The sequence below is a fragment of the Gordionus sp. m RMFG-2023 genome, chromosome 3 (assembly GCF_954871325.1).
Source record: "Gordionus sp. m RMFG-2023 chromosome 3, tfGorSpeb1-WG-v2, whole genome shotgun sequence".
Taxonomy (NCBI): Eukaryota; Metazoa; Nematomorpha; class Gordioida; order Chordodea; family Parachordodidae; genus Gordionus; species Gordionus sp. m RMFG-2023.
The window spans coordinates 53,251,893-53,273,739 of NC_088777.1; the positions used below are offsets into that span (position 1 = coordinate 53,251,893).

Sequence of the window (21,847 nt, forward strand, 5' to 3'; positions counted from 1 at the left end):
ATACCTAGTGAATGAATACAATACATTAATATAAAGATAAATTTGGAAAAATTAATAGAAGTTAATAACCCTTTAAAATAACGATTATAATTAAATTTTTAGTGAAAGAGCATTTTTTTTTAAAAAAAAGTGCAAACTTAAAATTACTCTTAAATAATATTAAATATATAGAAAAAATGTAATATATAGGCATTGGTTTATATAAAGTGCTAAACACCTTCAGTTTGAGTATAATGGATGCGCTTCCCCTCCCTAATCTACGATTTAAAAAAAATATGTTTATTATTTTGCTTATTTTAAGAAATATTGAATATTGAATCAAAATTTCTTCCTTTTTTTAATTATAAACCACTATTATTTTCAAAAAGATTTCTACCAATCAAATAATGGTCGATGTTTATACTGTATTAAAAAATAATAATGACCTATCTTTCAAAGTTGGCAAACACGCATAAATAAATTTCCAGATGAACAAACTTGAAAATTTTTATAGCTGACAATTCATTTTAAAATGGGGAAGAAAAACCGCAGAAAGCGTAATTGCCTTATATATTCAAATACAAATTCTAATATTTAGAAATCAATACAAATCCCGACATTTTAAATGTAAGCATTCCAATGCAAGAAGATGCTCTAAGTGAAACTAGTTCTAACAGTGGAATTTGGGGCATGAAAGATTATGGAAAAGTTACAGAGGGTAACATAATTTATTTGCTAAAAAGATTATTTATGTAATTTAAGATATAAATGAAAATGAAGAACCTTCAGAAATAAATTTGCTAGATGAAAAATTAGACAAAATCCTAGAAGAAATAAGCAATAAAAAGTATTAATCCATGCTGTTTTTTAAATAAAATTTTTATTTTTAGTATAAATATACGTTTGAAAGCTCTCCAAGATTTTAAATTATTATTGAGATCTCAATACTTTCCTGAATTAATTGATGAAAAGTATATAATTTTATAATTACTTTGTTATAATTACAAGACCTTTTTTGATTCATTATTTTTTATTAATCAAAAATTTAAGATAATATTAATGTTCTGTAAAATTTTTTATTTGGATATAATTTTTTATGACTACATATATTCTTATTATTAATAAATAGTAAAGTGACCATAATGTCACTTCTTGAAAGATGTGTCAAGCGGGATCAGTCAATTAAAGAAAGAATTTTGGCAGCAGATAATATAGCCCTATTTTTTGCACAAATCACTTTCTTTTCTAGTGATTGTGATTTTTATTGGAAACAAATGGAACCCATTTTGACAGCTATATGCAAACATGATTCAATTGATATACAGGTGATAAATTTTAATATATACTACTTTAATAGGTTAAAGTACTAGCCAAACCTGATTAATCTTGCCATAACCTCTATAATCAAAACACATATTTAACACAAAATGAATCGATAATATTGAAGCGCAGATATTATCATAAAAGTTCACGTCCTACATAGTGTTGTTAATTTGCTTGGTCATAAAATTTACGACCAAATTTTGTGCTCAGGCCGACTCGGAGTTCAGACCCGGGGTCTGTGCTCAGAGCTGGTTTGATCGATTTTTTAGACCCAAACCCCGGGTCTGGTTTTATACAACCAACCAATTAACAACACTAGTCCTACACTGCTGGTTTTATGAAAGTTTGTCATCCTTTGTTTGACCCTTGAATGCTATATTGAAGTATAAATACACCCCATATGTGTTTAAATTTCCATTACAAAAAACCTCTTGATATTTTCCCTGTTTATTTCAGTAGCCTATTTTATTTCTAAACTATGCATTTGTATTCTTATTGAATAGTTCTAGTTGGGGTATTTGTGTGTTTCATCTTGGTAATGGGTTAATGAACCAAATTTTATTAAATCTTTTTTAAAATTATATCACCTTCATAACCCAAATCTGTAAACCTTTTTAACCCTTTTTCCTTTTCTAAGATACATTGTTCAATGATTTTGGTTTCAGAAAAATATATTCTGCTGGGAACAGAATTTGGTTTAAAAGACTTGCTACATCTACTCAGTCCAGAACTCTCATCCACTGAGATTGGCATCATGCCAATTTAATTTTTTTGGCCTGAACCTGGCCTGGACCATTCTTTTATTATAGCCCTTGTTTCCTTTCCAAAAAATATTAATTTATCGTTATTTTTTTTTTACCAAGCAAAAATTACTAATTGCTTTGTCCTTATTATAGTTGGATAGTGGCTAAAAGTCGGCTAATTTGGCTCAATCTTTGGGTGACCGCCAGAGAAAATCCGTAAACATTTAAGGCTTTTTAATTTATATTAGTTAACTTCCAAATTTGAGCTACTACCTTTTTAAGAAAAATCCAAAGGCCAAAATGATAGTTTTCTGCTAAAAAATTTAGCCATTTTTAGTCGGAAAATTGCTTAATCGGCTAAAATATATAGTAATTACCGCACTATAGTCCTTTTCTTAGAAAAATTCTAATGACCATATTATTTTAAAAAATTTAGCCATTTTTAGCCGGAAAATTGCTTAATCGACTAAAATATATAGTAATTACCGCACTATAGTCCTTTTCTTAGAAAAATTCTAATGACCATATTATTTTGATGAAAGATGAGAAGACCTCGTCTTAACCAAATTATATATTTTTTAAAAATATTTTATAGATAATTTATGGCATTGTTGAATATATACGAAAAACTCGGTAACACCCGATGCTCACCCCTCAAACCACATTACAACCCCCCCCCCCTTCATACTTACGTCATAAAAAAAATGACATTTTTTTAAAAATATATTTCAAATATATCGATTTTTATAGAAATTTGAATAATAAAAATTTTCAAAATGAAGTCGAGGACCGAAACTGGTCAGTTTAGATATCTAATTCCCGATCTTTAATCCGCCGAGTCACAGCTTAGACCTTTGTTAGAAAACGGCTAACTCAATATTTTCGCCAGAAAAATATTTCCTGTGCCTCGAGATTTCTCTAACAGATGGTTCTAGACCTTTTTTTCCTTCTACGAACAAAATCTTCGAGCTTGGCTAAATAATTTTTATGGATCAAATATTGAGTTAGCCGTTTTTTTTTAAAAAATCATCTCAAAAAGACCCATTTAACAACACCACTCAGAGCCATGGGCATTCAATTTTACTTAAAATCTGAACCTGCCCTGTCCCAAAATTTTTATTTGAAACCTGATGGCCCCAGCCCAAAATTTCAATTAAAAAGATATTAATTTAAGCTTAATTTTTTTTCGTGGAGTAATTAATCACTAATTGCTTAGCCCTTAATCACGAGAGAAATTCGAATCGTTATTTTTATTTCGATGAACAAAAAGAAGACCTCCATTTTTTTTATAATATTTTATTTATTTATTTAGAATTTTAAGGGAAATTTGTGACGGACACCTGTAACGTCCTCAATAACATACAATATTACCTAGACTGACGATGCGTTCATTGAAAGTGTACACCAATGAAAAACAGCTGGGGAGGCCAATTTGATTACACATATCATTATTAAAAATTTTAAACGAGAGGGCCAATTCATTCCTATTTCCGACTCAAACATTTGTTAAAGAATTGCCCGATCATCGAGATGATAGCAAGTTATCAATTTAATAGTAGTCTCAAGAGACCATAAAATAATTACTATATGGGTTACCAAAATGGTGGGTCCAGCTGATTTGCATCAACGACGCTTTCGAATACATTATTATGAATGCATCCTTAGTCTAGGTTATTATATGTCATTGATATTAACGAATATTTTTTGAATAAAGAAAAAAAATATATTTTAAAATGATAATTTTCTTATAAAATTTTATAATTTAATACTTAAATTTTTTCAATTTTCGGCCATATGTCATCGTGATAATTACTTTATAGCCTTACTTTCTTTCTAAATTACAAAGCTATAAATTGTAATAACAGTTGTTTTAAGTGACAGTTACAATTAAGTGTCAATTGGAAATTTTGTGTATGTTGCCTTATAACAGAATTTTCGATTTGGGGAGGGGGTGGGGGGTGGGGAAAGCACCTTATAACAAGTATCAACGTTTCTGCGACCATTTAAAAGATTATTTACCGAAATTCGAATACATACTCGTTAATTAATTTAAATTATACCATAAAAATTTACAAGAAGATACAGCAATTTGAACCAAAGATCTGCTTGACCCCCCCCCCCTCCCCTACCCCACTTCAAATCCCAAAGTAAGCTTAATATTTGAATTATACTAACTTACCCGGGGTGTGTTTTAGCCCCCACCTTTCTTTGACTTGTCATTTATTTCCACTCAATTTAGAATATAAACGGGACAAAGTATTTAGCCGGAAGGAACTAATTCGATTATTTCGTAAATCATCTTCCTCATAACCATATTAAAAACACATTGTTGTGGTAAGGAAAAAGTAATAAAATAGTTTCGGGCTTATTATGTTCTATTCTTACCGTTATAGCTATCACATTATAACGGTAATGAATGGGATATCCCCCCCCCTCCTCACAAATTATTCGTTCGTCTTAATAATTTCGCATGAACTTCGAATATTCTAAATCGATATTCAGGAATGTTGTTCGAATAAATAGGGTATGCGATTCGTTGAATCGGATCAAGAGAAAGCGAAATATACTTCTCCGGACTTCAACTATTCTTGTTAATCATTTTCTCCCCTCCCCATCATACCCCGATGATGGGATAACTCCTAACTTCCGGTTTTAAATCCAATCCAATCTCCTCTTCGATTTGTTTGTTTTTAAGCGATTTAAAGTTATTACCATGCATTACTTCGTTGCGAATTCGCGCAAGTGAATACAGGGTAATAGTGCGCACAAATTGGGCATTTCAATCGCTGCGTTGCAAGCGCAAATAATGCATTTCAAATGGCCTCATGCAAATTGGTAAATTTACCGTTTGGCGTTAGCAACCATTTAAAAAACGGAAATAGGTTTGCTTTTTCATTACTATTTTTTAATTCTTCGCTTTGTTAATATATAATAAAATGTAATATAAAATAACTTATAATCCTAAAAAAATGGAATATTTAGAAAATTAAAGAAAAATAAGAAGGCAGACGATAAATATAATTTTCAAAGAAAAAATCATTTTTATTTTAGAATTTATTTAAAATTTTGAATCGACGGATATTAATAAAAAAAGGCAACCTGATTTTAAACAAGGGACGCGTTACGTTTTTTAGTAAAAAAATTACGGCAAAGAGTAAACGCTTAATTTGTGTGCACTATAATACCTACGTCCGAAGCTTTTTTGTTTAACTTTGGCCTTTCGTTAGCTTTAATGAATGACAATACCTAGATTGTAGATGCATTCATAATAATGCATTTGAAAACGTCGTTGAATGCAAATCAGCTGGACCCGACATTTTGGTAACCCATATAGTAATTATTCTCACGTTAAAAAACTACCAAGAAATTGATAACAAATGATCGAGCAATTCTTTAATGAAGTTTGCGTCAAGACATAGGAATAAATTGGCCTCTCGTCTAAAATTTTTATTAGTGATATGGATAATCAAAATGCCGTCCCCAGCTGTTTTTCGTTGATGTGCACTTTTAAATAATTCATCGTCAGTCTAGATATTATATATGCCATTGGCTTTAATTTTTTTTTTTTTTACATGCAACCATCCTAAATTGTTTGTTGGACAATTCCATTAAAAAATAGATTAGAACTATGAACCATTAAATATATGTCTACTACATCATTTTATATGGTTATTGATTATGCCGATGTTAAAAATCGCTTTTAATGATTCTCTGGTAGGTGAGGGAAGCTTGTATGATATCGAGAACTTTCTGCACATTCCTGGTGGACGGGCACGATCAGCTGAGGATGAACCAATGGTTGGACGATCTCGAGGTATTCTTTAAACGTCCGAGACCGAGCCAAAAGAAAGTCGTGGCTCCCAAGACTCGCGAAATAGACGTTCACGTGCCGCTACACTTGGAACCGGACGACACGCGCGCGACGCGCATCAACCATTTTAGGTTAAAAAAAATACCCCTGATTTTTTTTCAATTCAACCAATCATAGGTTTAGCCCTTATTTATTTTAATAATTATTGACATGTCTTTCATTTCTTTTAATATGAATTTTGCCGGATCACCCTATGTTGTCAAGTCATTATGATTTTTTAAACTTTTTTTAGAGAAATCATTAATTGATTAAAATTTTTTTTTTGTGGGGGGGGGGGGTCATTATTAATAAATTATTGTCATTATTCGAAAAAAAGTAAAAAAAATAAATTAGTTTTTTAAATTATTATTTAAATTTCATTTGAATAAATTATTTAATATTGGTTCACATGAGTTCGAAACGACCTATTTAATGGTTTAATGTTAATCCTTTGTTTAATTAAACTGCCCGAACGGGTTAAGGGCCGGGCTTTTTAAAAAAAAAATCGGGGTAGGATTGGGTCGAATATATTGCAATTTACGAAATTTCCAAAATAATCCGTTATAAATTTAATAAATAATTGTAAATTTAATTGTATTTATTTTTCCCCCACTCTTATATATTTTTCCTTTTTCGAATATAATCATTCAAAAAAGATGGCGCTTTATTATCTAGTTTTTAAGAGTACTTAAATCATCGCACAATTAGCATAAAAATTAGGATTATATAAAAAAAATAAATTAAAAAACATTTATTTTAGAGCTACCGCTCTTCGCGCATACTCACTCTTACTTACGCAGGCATCACAACAGGCACTCGCGGCCAGATTCCAAAAGTAATCTTGATTTCTATTAACATCCCTCAAAAATTGGAATATGCTAATTTTTTTATTTCGCTAGCTTGTTCTATCGTATTAGAAAATAGCAAATAAACCCTATAATATAAAATGAATAATTTTATGAAGTATTTTCTTCTGGTTTTAGAATTTGGCAAAACGTGTTTTTAAAAAAAATAATAATAATAAAAACTTAAGGTATTTCACCCAGACTGCCGATGCATTTATAAGTGTACGTCAATGAAAACAGCTGGGGACGTCATTTTGATTACCCATATCGTTATTAAATATTTTAAACGAGAGGCAAATTTATTCCTATGTCTGCTGACGCAAACTTAATTAAAAGAAATGCCAGATCATCGAGATAACAAGGACGCGAGTTATAGTAGTTCATGAATTATGGGTTACCAAAATGGCGAATCCAGCTGATTTGCATTCAACGATGCCTAAACTCATTATTATGAATGCCATCAGATTAGATATTATTGTATGTCATTTGGGTAATGCATTAAATAATTATAGCTTTATAATTTTTTTGATCTCTAAATAACAACCGCTCAATTTTACCTACATTATTGGTCAAGGCATGATTTGAGGACCTCTAGTCAATAAATGTGATTTTTAAATTAGATATTTTTCGGAGACTAATTTTCTTGGGGGTTTTCTTCTAGGCAGCACCACCAATAAGATTTTATCATCGACTTTTTTTAAAATTATTTTATTAAAAAATTTTTTTTAACTTATATGCTCCTATTCTTTATTTTTTTTTGAGTATTCAAATTTTATTTTATTCTAAGACTCGTTCCATACCTAATAGTGAATTTGTTGGAAGATGCCACTTGTCCAGTTGAACTGCGTATATCCGCTGCCGAATGCTTGGCCGTCTCCTTCGAAATCCTTCCGCCTTCCTCTTCCGCATTGACACCTGAACAAGGTTCACATTATTTGATTTATGATTGGTTAAAAAATTAAAATTTTTTTTTTATTATCTATAGAACAATACGGAGTCTGGATAGATAGAGCCATCACGATTATCCGAAGTCTTCTCGCCGAAAATAATAAATCGACTTCGAAAAAGGATCAGAGAGTAGCTCGCGCCCTGTTTAGACGCGTGCTCGGTACTCTAGAAATGTCCATTACGGACCTCGATCATCGAGAAGCGGATGCCAATCAAGATAACCCGGATTTCGATCAGGATGTCAATCAATTTCTCTTAGACGAAGCCCTATTTAAGACAGAGGTATGTATTCATTACCAAGAAATCTATATTTATATTTTTTTGTTTTGTAAATTTATCACCCGCCTAGTGGATAATTATAAAGACTAAATATATTTTAATTTTATTTGGGGGGGGGGGGGAGGTTAAATTTATTTCTTGAAAGAACCTAATCGTGTTTGGAGATCATAATGGTGCCATTTAATGGGTGGATTGTATTAATATTAGCAAAGATCACCAGTCGGCATACGAGGGTTCAGATAAGAAATACTATTGATAGTTTGGTGTATAAATGGTAAAATCAAGTTTTTTTATATAAAATGATATAGCCGCAATTGTGAAATTTCAATTATCAAGTATACATGTATATATCGTATGAAGAACGTAGTTTAGTTTTGTATCGAATAAATAATGTATTAAACTTAATTGCTAATATATTAAAGAAAAGACAATTAGTTGATAATTGGTATTTTACACAACCCAACCAATATTCTCGATACTTTTTGACGAGTGAAATGGCTGGGATTTTGCCCGTTTTCTTCCTATTCAGCTTTATCCTGCAATTTTTTTTGTTTGTAGAAGTTATTGATTCTCGAATATTTCTCTCCTAACCAGAGATTTGAAATCAGTTACAAAAGAAGAGTCCCCACTTGTTTTTTTTTTGAAAAATAAGATCTTGTGTCAGCTCTTAGATTTGATCCCATTTTCTACGGTATCCAGTTTCTAAGTTTTTTAAGACTTTAAACACTTTATTTTGTTTTAAAATTCAGTTTTTTTTCTAAGTTACTATGTTACCATATGGGTGCGACGACTCTCATTTAAAATTTTTATATAAACGTAAAACGCGAAAAGGTAGTGAGACTGGGTCCGAGTCAGCGTGTCGGGGAGAGCTTGGTGATCCAGACATGGGCGGATAGCGTTCGGTATCAAGCTATGTGTCTCCTCTTCGGTCATGGCGTCATCGCTCATCTCAGGGTTTTTTATTTATTTTTACGCTTTCACTTCTTTTTTTTAAAGCTTCCGTGCCTTTTAATTTTCCTAAAAATTCGTTTTATTTTCCGAAAAAAAATTTAAATCCCGAAACATTTGGGGATAAACAGGAGAATGAGTTTATGCGACATGCCTTCAATCTCGGTCCCGTGATCCCTATGGCGGAAATTGGTGTCAAACTGAGCCGAGAGGACAAGCACGCTAGAGAGGTAGAAATGGCCCACATGGACAAGGAGCGGACCCGTCACATGCGGAAGGCCCGAAGGTTCAAGGATATGGTTAGAGCTTCTACCTTGTTAGAGGAGTGAAAGGAGACCACTACTCATATCTCCGTTGACCACATAAGGTTTAAAATCTGGAATTAAAATATTTTTCCCTTGGACCCTTCTCGTTTTAAGACTAGCCCTCACGAAAAGGATATTCGTTTGCGAATCAGTTTATATTGCGATGATCAATTTTATTCATTGTAAGTTAGAGGTTTAGAAATTATTCCGAAAGTCAGGTTACAGTTAGAAAAAATTATTTATGCGGCATATAATTCACTTAAAATATTCGATTTCTATATAATTTCATTTACAGGCTAAGGTTCATGTATACTATATTTAGGCTTAATTTTAGTATCTTAACCCCAAATTTATAACATCATTTTTCACTTGGCTACACCTCGGTGAAATAATATTCAGGTCTAATTGGCGAGATATTAGACTTTTAGAAGGAAATTCAGTCTCTGCGAGATTTGGCTACTTGTATCCTTGCACACTTGTGGATTCTGGATATGATGCTTGGTTTCGTGGCTTTCTTTCTTTATATTTTTGATATCTAATTTTTCAAAGCACGAAAAATTACTTTTTTTTGCGAATATCCTATAATCATTAAATTATTGATTGATTAAAACTAACTCCAATTATATATAATAAATTTATCATTAAAAGCCTATATTTTTATTTCTAGACCACTTATTCCCGAAATAAAACTTAAAATCCTCATAAAATGGGCACCCTCGATTATTATAAAATTTTAGATAAACATTAACTATTACCATTCGATATGAGTATCAAAAAAATTAGAATTCAGACCAACCACAAAATCGATAAAAACTAGTAAATTAACCTTATATTATTAAAAACGTTACTACATGATTATTTATAATAAATTTTATATCCTCCAGGAGAACTATTTCTATGCCATATTTTCACTCATAAATATATGTTATTTTATATAATTAGAAAAATATGCGTTATTTATGATTAATTTTTATTTTATTGTTTCATATTATATATCAATATCTTTTTAATATGTTTACCTGGATCTGGGATAAAACACATGTTGCATTCACATACTGCTTTCCTAAAGAATGGTATATATGAATTAAAATACCAACGGATGGTAACTTAGATAATCTAATCTTTGGGTGTCGCGTGCAAACCTTCTTGTTGGGAAAGCCTGTATGTATTTCCTATCAGTGTTGATGAATTTGCGCGGGAGGAGGATTTAGTCCCTATCAGCAGGTTCTAGAACACAGCATTCAACAGCTGTGCGATGATCGGCTCATACCTGTCGGCAAAATGGATTTGTCTGTCATGGTTGAAGTATCTTCACCCATTATTACCGATTCGTATGGCGTTGGGCATGGAGTTGAAAATCTCATATGGCCAATTCTTCTTTTTATACCATAAATACAAAATTTACACTAATGGTGAAATTTAAAAAAAACATTATTGACCGATACAAATTGTATCTGGCTCATATTCTTATTACCAAATTTTTAAACACAAAAAGATTTGTTTACTAATATTGTCAATATCCAATAACACATCAAAAAATATTAATAATTTCAAAATTTACACTGTCTCAAAGTGGTGTGTCATTTAAAAAAACATTGATTGCTAAAAGCACCGATATCCAATAATACATAAAAAATATTGACTTTATCGTCCATATTTTGAGTAGGGTTAAATATTTGTATTTTGCTTTTGAATGTTGACACTTGTCATTCATTTTTTAAATAGTATACGAGATTTTATTTTTGTGAAGTCTAGTATTATCTGATGCGTCGTTTTTGTCATATTTTTTATAAAGAAATAATTATCAGCTTTGGCTTAAGAATGGTGAGCTCGTATTTTTTTGTTCTTTAATAGATCATTCTCAGAAAAATAACTAGAACATCTGTTTTTGATTTAAAAAAAATATAGAATTTGAATAATCATAATTCTTGTCAGCATTTCTATTCAGACAACTGTTTAGAATTTCTAAAAAGAAAGAATCAATTTTCGGGTTTCAGATTTATAAAAAATATATATATAATAGCAGTCTAAATAGTTTTATTTTAGAAATTTAACGAAATACTATATATAATAATAATAAGCTTATAATTTATTTTCCCATCTTTTTCGGGGAGAAAAAGGTTATATTCTCCATAAAAAAATCTCAGTGTTAAGATAATCTAAAAACTCATTCCCTCTTACCCTTCCTTTCTCAAAAGATAAGTTAAATCATTTTTTATTTCAAAACCTTTTTTGGGTTAGGATGATTCAACTGTCTTATAACATTACTTTTTATGATACATTACTTTTAGATATTGGAGAACTCGTATACTTTATATTGATGGAAAGAGAGGGGGGGAGGAAACACGTGATTTCGAATATTTGCGGAGAAAATTAGATGCAAAATATTGTTATACTCAATTAATATTCAATTACATATCACTGCTTTATAAATTATATGACGTAATATTTTATTTTTTTTTAAATGGACGATACATTGTAGAATATTCAAATTTTTTTTTTACATATATCTCATCCATGATCTTATTTATTTTAAAACGTGCTCAAATTGTCTAAGTCAAAAAAAACGTAATTTTTTTTATTTAAAAGTAGATATTTTTGTTTTACTTCCGGCAAAAAGAAAATGGAAGCAAAGAAGCAAGGGCTTAAAAATGCTATATACCTCTCTTTGTTTTTATTTTTTCGCGAATCGCATTATGCCGATCTTTATTTGAAATCTTATCTTACAAATTATTATTATTGTTGATGTATATTTAGCGATATATAAACTTGTTCGGAAAATAAGCGTCATCTACATTGCGAATATTTATCGTTATTTATAAATATCCTTGCGTTTATTTTTATTATTTTTTTAAAAAATCGTCTGCATATTTTATACGTGTCATATTTCTCTTTCTTTTTTTGGCGTTTATTTGTTTTTTGAACTGGAACAATTGACAAGTATGTTATAAATAATTCATAAAAAATTATATCATAAATTTACTTTCTCGTAATTTCTTTGGAAAATAAGCGTCATCTAGTTTAATTCGCGAATATTTAATCGTTATATTAAAAAATATCTGCGTTTTAATTTTTTTTAAAAAAAAATCGTCTGCATATTTTATACGTGTCATTTTTCTTCTCCTTTTTTTGGCATTGATCTATTAATTTTTTGAACTGGAACAATTAACAAGTAATTTTATAATATTACGTTATAAATAATTCATTAAAATGGAACTTTAATTTTTTTAAAAATTATATCTTAAACTTACCTTCTGCATAATTTAATATATCATGCATTATTTATAATATTATCGTATTAAATAGTACAATTTGATAGCTAATTTGATAATTTAATTTTTATCTAAATTTTTGGGGGTATTCATATTCATGTATTTACTGACAAAACTAAATGCAAAAATTTATATTATTATTATATTAGTAATTTTTAATAAACTAGTATTACAAAGTTTGCCCTTTATTTTCGAACAGAAACTCGTATTACGAAGTGCCACATAATACTTTGTCAACATTTTGTTTAAAATATATTTTGTTCCCATTCAATTCCAACATAGAAAGAAAAAAATGGCATCACCCATATTTCTACCATTCTTTTCTAAACGAATTCCCATTTAAAACGAGCATATAAAAATATACATTTTTTTATACTTTAAAACTTTTAGTTTATTCAATAAAAATCAGCTTGATATCTATAAAATTGTTTAAAAAAATTTATAAATAAATTTATTTTCTTAAAATCAGGGCTATGAACTCTCATTGAAAAATGGTTAAGGGTTGGGTTCTCTGATCCACATTCAGGTTCAGGGTTCGTGATCCAGAAAAATAGGAGACTCATAAAATTTAGTAAAAAATATAACAGAAACATCAGTTTTTTATATTATTTTACTAAATTTAGCACTTACGATTAAAATAATTTATGATTAGAATTGAAGTAAATTATCAGGATATCTTGCAAAATCAAGATTTTAAAATTGAAATATCGATTTTTTTTTATGCCAGTACATCACAACTTGCCATTATTTAATAAAGCTATTTTACCTTGTGATCATGTTCTCTTCTTTGGTCTTACTTGAATATATCCCTACAAACAAAAATAAATATTCCCAAAAATATATTATATTATCACAGTATCTATCTATTATTTAAAAATATGATGATAGAATTTTACAATATAATTTGCATGTTTATAATATATTAAATTTTAATATTTTTAATTATATAAAGTTATTGAACTCCTGAACCCTAAATTTTTAAAATGAGGGTTCGCGTTCTGGTTTTGCAGCCCTGCTTAAGATAATTTTGTGCATCGATGGTAATTGAATTGCATATAAATATATTATTTTTGAAATTAAAGAAAGTAAAAAAAAAATAACCCATATATTCTTATTTTTTTACGAGGATAATTTTGCTTTATTAAGATTAAGAAAGTAAAATGAAATCAAACTTTTAATAAAAAAAAGTTTAAAAGAATGACATTTAAGTAAATCTCCATATTCAAAAAAAAATACATCAAACAAATTCCTTTTACTAAAAAGCAGAGATTGATTAGAACCCCAACCCTTTAAAAAATATATACAGTGTTGAAAGAATTGATTTTTTTTGTTAAATCCATCTTTATTGGAATCATTTTTATTATTATTTATGTAAAAATTTTACCGCCACATTATTTAAATAGATAATATATATAATTTAGGCATATCTAATTGTTGTTTTTGGAAATTTTTTAAACACCGTTTAATTATTTAACAAAATAAAATGTAATTAATTAAATTAAAACTATGATAGTGACTATATAAAAATAGGTTAATCTAGAAAATGAAAGAAGAAATTTAGTATAGAATATAAGGAAGTAGGAGTAAGTCTAGGAAAACTCATTGGAAAGAAGTCTGCTATAACTTGTAATTAAGCTTAAGCTATGGCCAATCTGTCTAAGGATGAAGCTTTCTCGACGATTGCCAAAGAACTTGCAGATGTGAGATCCTAAATCTATGTAAAAAAGGTAAGACAAGTTTACCAAAAAAAGTGGTAAGGTAATGGATAAAATTAGAATGGAAAAGACTGAAGAAAGGAACAAAATTACAGGGGTAACATAGTTTATTAAATGCAAGTTGCAATACATTGTCAAAGATAGGCATCTAAAATATCTATATCTTAATTTTAAGTGAAGAGAAATCTCCCAAAATAAAACTTCTCATATTGTATATATATTTGCTTTATATTTTTCTCTGGATCTACAGTTATCTGCTAGAAGTTCCCGTAATTATACCATCCAACCTCGTTTATAAAAAATATCTTCAAACCTGCAGTAAATATAATTTAGAAGAGAGCAAAAATATTCTGAAGATTTATTAAAACCTATCAATGATTAAGCTCCTAGCAAACTCATTTTTGTTGGGTTCAACTTTTTCCCTTTTTTTTATACACATGATAAATAGCCCTTATCTGATTAAGTTTAAAATCACAAACATTTTTCGTTTTTGCGGAATATTTTTATATGTTTCAATTAATCCTATTTTGAAGATAAAAATAGATGATTTATTAAAAGTTTTTTTTAAAAAGATTAAAATAATTTCAAAAAATGTTATTGATTTATAAATTTTATTAACTTAATAATTAACCAAAAAAAAAGATGCTTTTAAAATAAAATTTTTTGTTTTTTTTTTGAAAATTGAATGGAAAAATTAAAGTGAAAAGAAGTAAATTGTCGCAAGAAAGGAAATCTTTATGAAATTTATTGTCATTTCATTTTAAATATTTATGAAATTTATTGTCATTTTCTACAAGAGATTTTAATAATATTTATCCAAAATTTTTTGAATAAGTGTCTTTTTATTTTAAAAGGAAAAAATATTTATGTCATAAATAAGATTTTAAATTTTTTTTTTTTGACATTTAAAATTTGCAAAATGTTGAAATTTATTATTTACTTAAAAAAAAATAAGGAAATTAAGTTTTACGAAAAAAAATTTCGAAATTAATTTAGTTTCTGAGTTGCGCGAAATTTGTAAAATGTCAATCTTCCTTTGCCAAAAAAGCTTGACAGTTTAGGGAGAGAATTTCTTCCTCACAAATAGTTTAATGCAAAAGGTTAAAATAATTTACGATCTCCATGTGGTTATCAATCATGGATGATTTCGCCTTATTAATAACTTTATAGAGATTCATATTACAGATTTGCATCTTGACCCGGTTGTGATCTTTGGGCAATTTTTGTGTATAAGGCAAAATATTATCCATTTAGAAATTTTTAATAATTTTATCATCGAGAGTTTAAGTTTAAACTATAAATTCACGAAAAGGCGTGAATAAAAAAAAGAAGTTTAGTAATACTTTTTAGCGATTTACGAACCCCAATTTATCCCATTCACGATCATTTTCTGATTCACATCTCTTAATTTTAATGAATACATTTCTGTTTTAAAACTGAGTTATTTTTGTGTTGTATTTATGTTTTCAATATTAAATAATGTGATATAAAAGGCTAAATACGATTCTTTCAATAAGATGCACCTAAAAGTAGAGGACATGCATAGAAGCCAACGATAGGTACCATTTTTTTTATTTATTAATTCCACGGTGCTCAGAATTTTAACCTTTCTAGATGTTGAAATGAAGAGGATTGTTCATTAAGTCTATCGATGTGATTTATGAATCTTTTGTTGACTTAATTATGTCACGTAGGACAGGTACGGCTAATTGGAGTTTTTTATTAAATAAAAATAACTGCAGATTGGAACTTATAATATCTCAGGCAGTTTATATTCTGAGCTATAATGATGACTAACCTACGTATTCTGTAAAGTATTTGAAGTTGCTATTCTTCTATAGAACAAGGGATCGTATTCCTAATACTCATCTGTATAAGAAACTGGAAAGGAATCTCTGATAGCAGAATAGGTGTAAAGGTAATCGACACAATTCTTTATTAGATGTGAATTCTAAACATGTTTGTTTAGATGAACTTGGTTGGATAGATCTTCTAGGTATATTATGCGAATTCCAAAAGAAATTTTCATAATTTGTTGGGACTTTAGTTTAGATGAACTTGGTTGGATAGCTCTTCTAGGTATATTATGCGAATTCCAAAAGAAATTTTCAGAATTTGTTGAGACCTTAGGTTAAACTATAGAAATGTAGAAATGCTCAGTAAATCCGGAGGACTTACCGAGTTCTTCAAATTTGCAGAAAAGGATGGCTCGCATCCATAAATTAGTGAAAAGGTAAATTTGGGACTATTTTGATGTCTATTAAGTGATGGGACCAGAATAAAAAGGATGCTGGAAAGAGTATATTACTAAAACCCTATATAATATTCCATAGATTGCATACAATTTATCTATATTACTTTAGAAAGCATTCTGTTCTTTTGATTTATAAACTTCCCCTTATAAAATAATCATCTGGAAGTTCTCTTCATTTTATTTCGCGTTGCAGAATCATCTCAGTTTAATCTTCAACATTTATATAACTTTTATACCCTAAAAGTTCATCCTTAAAAGAGATATATATATATATAGATAGATAAAAATTGAGTGGGAAGTTTTAACACTCTCTAATTTTGAGGCCTTACAGACGCGCTACCCCAGTGTATTGAAGTTTTATACAGTTGAAACTTTTAAATGCTAATCTTGCAGGGAAAAACTTGATATTTTTTGCAGTTATCCCCGGGTTACGAAATTTTAAATTAGTAAGCTGAGTTAGGAATTACGAATAAATAAGTGAATTTTATTCTGTTTCTATTCTTATAAAAAATCTTTTTTCTTTCTTTCTCTTTCTATCAATTTAGTTATTCATTAATAATTTGCAATTGCCTCACCATCAAATCCCCATAATAAGTCCGTTGTCAAGTGCGAGATGATGCATGAATTAAAGTTCATATTTCTCTTCAATTACTAATGACTCACTATAGTTGGGCGAAGTGTCTTCTAATTCGGCTCAATCTTCAGAAGCCTGTCGGAGAAAATCCGTTAATATTAAGGCGTTTTCATTTGTATCAGTTTCTTCCAAAATTTTAGCTGCTATCTTTTTTAAAGAAAAGCTACTAGGCCAAAGTGATAGTTTTCGACTAAACGTTGGCCTAAACGGCTAAACATATAATATTTACCCAACTATACTAATGACCTATTATTCAAAAAAAAAATGGCTTGGACAAACCATTTTATAATTTATTTTTTTTTGAGAAGGAGATTGCCAATAAATTTATATAAAAAATAGGCCATTCATGTAATGTGTTTGAATTTCATTATCATTATTGCTTTCCAAATATAAATGCATTTTTTTTAACTCATATTTCTAGCAAATAATATCTTTTATATTTTTAAAATAGATTAATTTTACTTTGATTTTTTAAAGTTAAATTAAATATCCTTGATTTAACAAATAACCGATATTATTTAACATTACGTAAATATGAATGGGAGGTTTAAGACCTTTGCATTTTCCCGATAATTCTCACTGTAAAGATATGATTTATTTTCAAAACGGCTAACTCAATATTTTAGCCAGAAAAATATTTCCCTAATGCTTCTAGATTTCGATAATATATGTCTAGACCTTTGTTCCTTCTATCAGCAAATTCTTCAGGGTAATATTTTTCTGGATGAAATATTGAGTTAGCCGTTTTAAAACAAGCTTTTTAACAACACTATTTCCAAGTGATATTTTCAAAATATATATATATATATTTTTTCGCATTTAGGAATATTACCTTTGACTGATTTCACATTTAAACGGCTTTAACTGAATATTTTGTTTACCTCACTTCATATGAATGTCCTCTATAACAATTTTATTATATTACTAAAAATAAAAGGTTAATGATGCTTACTACCTTAAGGTACTACCTATCTAATTTGAATTTTGTTATTTTTCATTTGGATAGGCAATACCAAATATATTTATAATATATATTTGAAAAATCCTAATTATTTGAAAGCCTCTATGGCCTAGTCGGTTAGAGCTTCGCTTACTGATCCCATGGTCACGGGTTCGAATCCCGATAATAATTATGTTTTTTTTCTTATTCTAACTTGGTGGTTCCATCCTTGGGGGGATGATATATAGGAGGCCGGACTCGATCACGTGATTCCATTATAATATATTAAATAATAAGTCTTATTACATTTTAATAAATTTTGGTCGGTATTTAGCAAATTATGTTGGTATTTAGAATATTTCCATACATTCACTTGGTAGTAAGCATCATTAACCAAAATAAAACACCTACAAAACAATAAAAAAAATTTTTTAATTACACTAATAATTTTATATAAATACTGAAAACATTATTTGGTTCTTTTGATAAAATATATAAAGTATTCACGGAGATTGCGTCTAGAAATTTATATGAACCCCTAGCCACAAAGCGAGTTCTTCGCGTTGAAATTTACCGTCCCTATTTTTGTCGCAAGCTTTTAGCATGATTTTTCTAAATTTTTCTAGCTCCTTAGCCTTTTCCGTGGAATCAATATTTATGGTTTGTAATACGTCTCGAATAAACGCCACAACTTCGTTTCCCGCCAGGACGCCGTCGCCATTTTTATCGTAATGATGAAATATCGCGCAAAAGTCGCGGTAACTTAAATGGTAATCCTCCTTGAATTTCAGCATGAAATTCTCCTCCGGCGAAATGATCCTCGACACTTCCTTGAAACTCAATATCCCGTCTCCATTTTTATCGTACAACGTGACTAACGATTTCGCGTATTCTTCCAGCTTATCGTCACTCAAAGTTTTGTCCTGCGTCGTCTGGTAGAGGTAGTTTATGAAATTTTTTACATCGTTCACGGGAATAAAATCTTTATTACCGCCTGTAAATGCTGACCACGCCTTTATAAAATCGTACCCGTTCATTAAAGGCATATCGTACCTGACTAACGCCAAAAAACCTTCTTCCGGTTCCAATATTTGAGCCAATTCTCCGATTTCCAACTTTCCGTCTTTATTGATGTCGAATTCTTTGAGAAATTCTTGCAGTAATTTCCTCTTTTCCCGTTCGGTCAGATTCCGGCGGATCAGAGCGCGGTTTACGAGGTCGTTTAGCAAATTTCTCAATTCGACACCCTCGATGAATCCATTTCTGTCCACGTCGTAATGGTTCCAGCAATCGGCGAATTCCGTCGACGTTAAACCGGCAAAAATGACCCTCAGCCTTTTTAGCGTATTTCGGGGTATCTTCGACAATCCAAATATATATTTTTTCATTTTATTTTAATTTTTTTGAAAATTTAAAAATAAATAAATGAAATAAATTATTAATATCAAGGTACAAATTCGGGTAAGTTGTGTATCGATCCTATTTTCCTTATTAATGAACATTTTATGAATAAAAATTAAATACGTTCTTTATTGACAATTCCAAAATTGGCACATGCAAAATATAGGATCTCTATAAAAAAAAAATACAAAAGGTTTCTTCAAGTATATACAAAAACAATATACGAAAATTTAATCAAAATAAAACGTTAACCGTAACACTCCTTATTATAATTAAGCAATATTATTGAATATTTTTGAATATTATACGATTATACGTATTTATACAATTATGTTTCATCCATGAAAAAAAAAATTAATATGGGCCGGGCCGGTTAACCTGAGCTAAATTACTCGGGAAAAAGGATCGAGCCGTTAATATTTCCACAAATGGACGGGTTTGATTTATAAGTTCTGTGGCTGCGCTATAACCTATGGATTATATTATAAATTAATGTCGTTGTTGTACCCAAGGTTCATTGAAATATTATTGACTAAAGCACAAAATTTGACTATTATATAAGGAAGAAGAAACGACTGAAGAACCAATTATTATTTATTAAGATGCGCTTAGAGTTTCCCAAAGTCGTTAAAATATTTAGATAACTGCTCTACATATAAATACAGCGCGTATTCAAGGCAAGAACCTTTAGCCATTTCTTCTAATTATAAGTTAACAAAGATGATAGTTCTGAATAATATTTAATACTCCCACCGATTTATCTCTAGGCTCGAAGTATCCGTAGAAAAAAATGGACTTCTCATATGAATACATAGGTAATGGTAATAATGGGTATAGTAATTTTAGTTATTTTAGATTTTTTTAAGAGTTCAGTGAGATCGAGGATCTGATAGTTTAGCACAATCTAAATTATTATCCATCGCACCAATCTAATCCTGGAAACTTATCGAAACCCTATTTTATCTGGCAGATATTTTTAACTTGCCAGAATTCTAATCGTGCCATCGATGACCAAAATATACAGGCTTGCGTAGTATTTTTATAAATAAAATATTGAGCTTTAAAAATCGGCTTAAATCGAACCGTTTAAAAAACACTACCTACATGTACTCTCGTTGTGTTTATGAAATTATATTATGTGGTCTTACCCCTTCCTCCCTTTCTCAGATCTATTCCCTAGCAAACTTTATCGAGTCTATCTCCCTCTATTTACCTATTTAATAGTTGAATCACGTGGTTGGAATCAGAGACTGACATAAAAGATTAATCATTTTCTCTCATAGTTTCTCATCCACTCGCAATTACAAATGTTTTCCTTTTTTTTTCGCCAAATAAGAATACGATCAGTTTTTTCCATTTGTCTAACATCTTTTGACATTCTTATTACGAAAGCTTTGTTAAATATATACCTTCAGGTGTTTTGATATTTTCACTAGATTGTCAAACCGAACCCTTAACTTTTTAAAATATCTATTTTCTAGAAAAATAAGGGAAATAATGATAGCGTCATAATTTTAACAATCGACCCTTATAATTTTCATCAGTTTAACACGAAGAAATAATGGAACGATAAAATGACAAATATATTTTGATAACCGGATTGCATTGGTGGCTATCGCGGCAAAGGATTCGGATCTATAGGTAGAACATGGGACTAAAACAGCTCTCTCCACTCTTAGAAGAACTTAGAGTTACCCCTAACACTAAAGGGTGGGAGATATATCCTAATACTAGTGTTTTTCAAGGTAAGAGGAAACGCTTCTCTTGCTAAATGAAGAATATGAAAGAAATCATGTGGGTGAGTCGACAGGAAAGATCACGAATTAAGAAGAAGGAAGTGAGTTTTGAACACTAGAATGGTATTTCGATAGAAGGAGTGAAGATTTTAGGTCAATTGGGGAATTGGATAGTTAACTAGAATCCCTGATGGTTTTCTGAATGATAATATAAGGTGCCAAATTATTATTTCTAAATTTTTAAAGGAAAGGGATGAGGGTTTTAGATATTAAAATAATTATAAAAGTGAATAAAATCTCAAATCATTCAAAAGGTAGATATGCGAATAATGCCAGATGTGATAATGAACATAGGATCAGAATTTACCATGAGTGTCCTGGGGAGATTGCATGAAAAAAAATGACAGCTAACCAGGTGGGTTAGCGTTTAATTTATTCCTATTTTCGGCGTTTCTAATTCTGATAACGGAGTCGTTTTAGGTTGCCTGAGAATTGCAAATATTGATGGTAACAAAGTTCGAATTTGACTAAAATGAGTGAAGTGGATGGAATACTGAATAGTTGAGTTGATGATGCGCAATTATTTAGGAATAATGTCACAATGATGATGGAAAAATAAACGAGGACTGGGAGGAGAAAGATACCTGTAAGAAATTGAGAAATAAACGTCCGCCT

At 29.7% G+C, this 21,847-nt stretch overlaps 2 protein-coding genes across 2 annotated transcripts; one reads left to right on the top strand and one right to left on the bottom strand.

Moving 5' to 3' along the window:
* The first annotated feature begins 425 nt into the window (after positions 1-425).
* Positions 426-11,830, top strand: LOC135925710 (interferon-related developmental regulator 1-like). Its single transcript, XM_065461167.1, has 12 exons — positions 426-536; positions 578-697; positions 742-826; positions 870-950; positions 1,109-1,304; positions 5,764-5,987; positions 6,656-6,730; positions 7,528-7,664; positions 7,726-7,970; positions 8,799-8,921; positions 9,047-9,282; positions 11,512-11,830. Exons 1-11 carry the CDS (start codon positions 512-514, stop codon positions 9,242-9,244), a joined length of 1,509 nt encoding a protein of 502 aa, XP_065317239.1. The 5' UTR covers positions 426-511; the 3' UTR covers positions 9,245-9,282; positions 11,512-11,830.
* A 6,723-nt stretch (positions 11,831-18,553) lies between these two features.
* On the bottom strand, positions 18,554-19,423 carry LOC135927105 (secretagogin-like). Its single transcript, XM_065463043.1, has one exon. It carries the CDS (start codon positions 19,421-19,423, stop codon positions 18,554-18,556), a length of 870 nt encoding a protein of 289 aa, XP_065319115.1.
* Positions 19,424-21,847: the final 2,424 nt, after the last annotated feature.

Bases quoted from the DNA above. Each gene is read 5' to 3' on its own strand.
- LOC135927105 (XM_065463043.1), bottom strand. From the start codon at position 19,423: ATGAAAAAATATATATTTGGATTGTCGAAGATACCCCGAAATACGCTA.
- LOC135925710 (XM_065461167.1), top strand. From the start codon at position 512: ATGGGGAAGAAAAACCGCAGAAAGC. The intron at 537-577 runs GTAATTGCCTTA...TCTAATATTTAG, and splicing joins GAAGAAAAACCGCAGAAAGC to AAATCAATACAAATCCCGAC. The intron at 6,731-7,527 runs GTAATCTTGATT...TTTTATTCTAAG, and splicing joins CTCGCGGCCAGATTCCAAAA to ACTCGTTCCATACCTAATAG.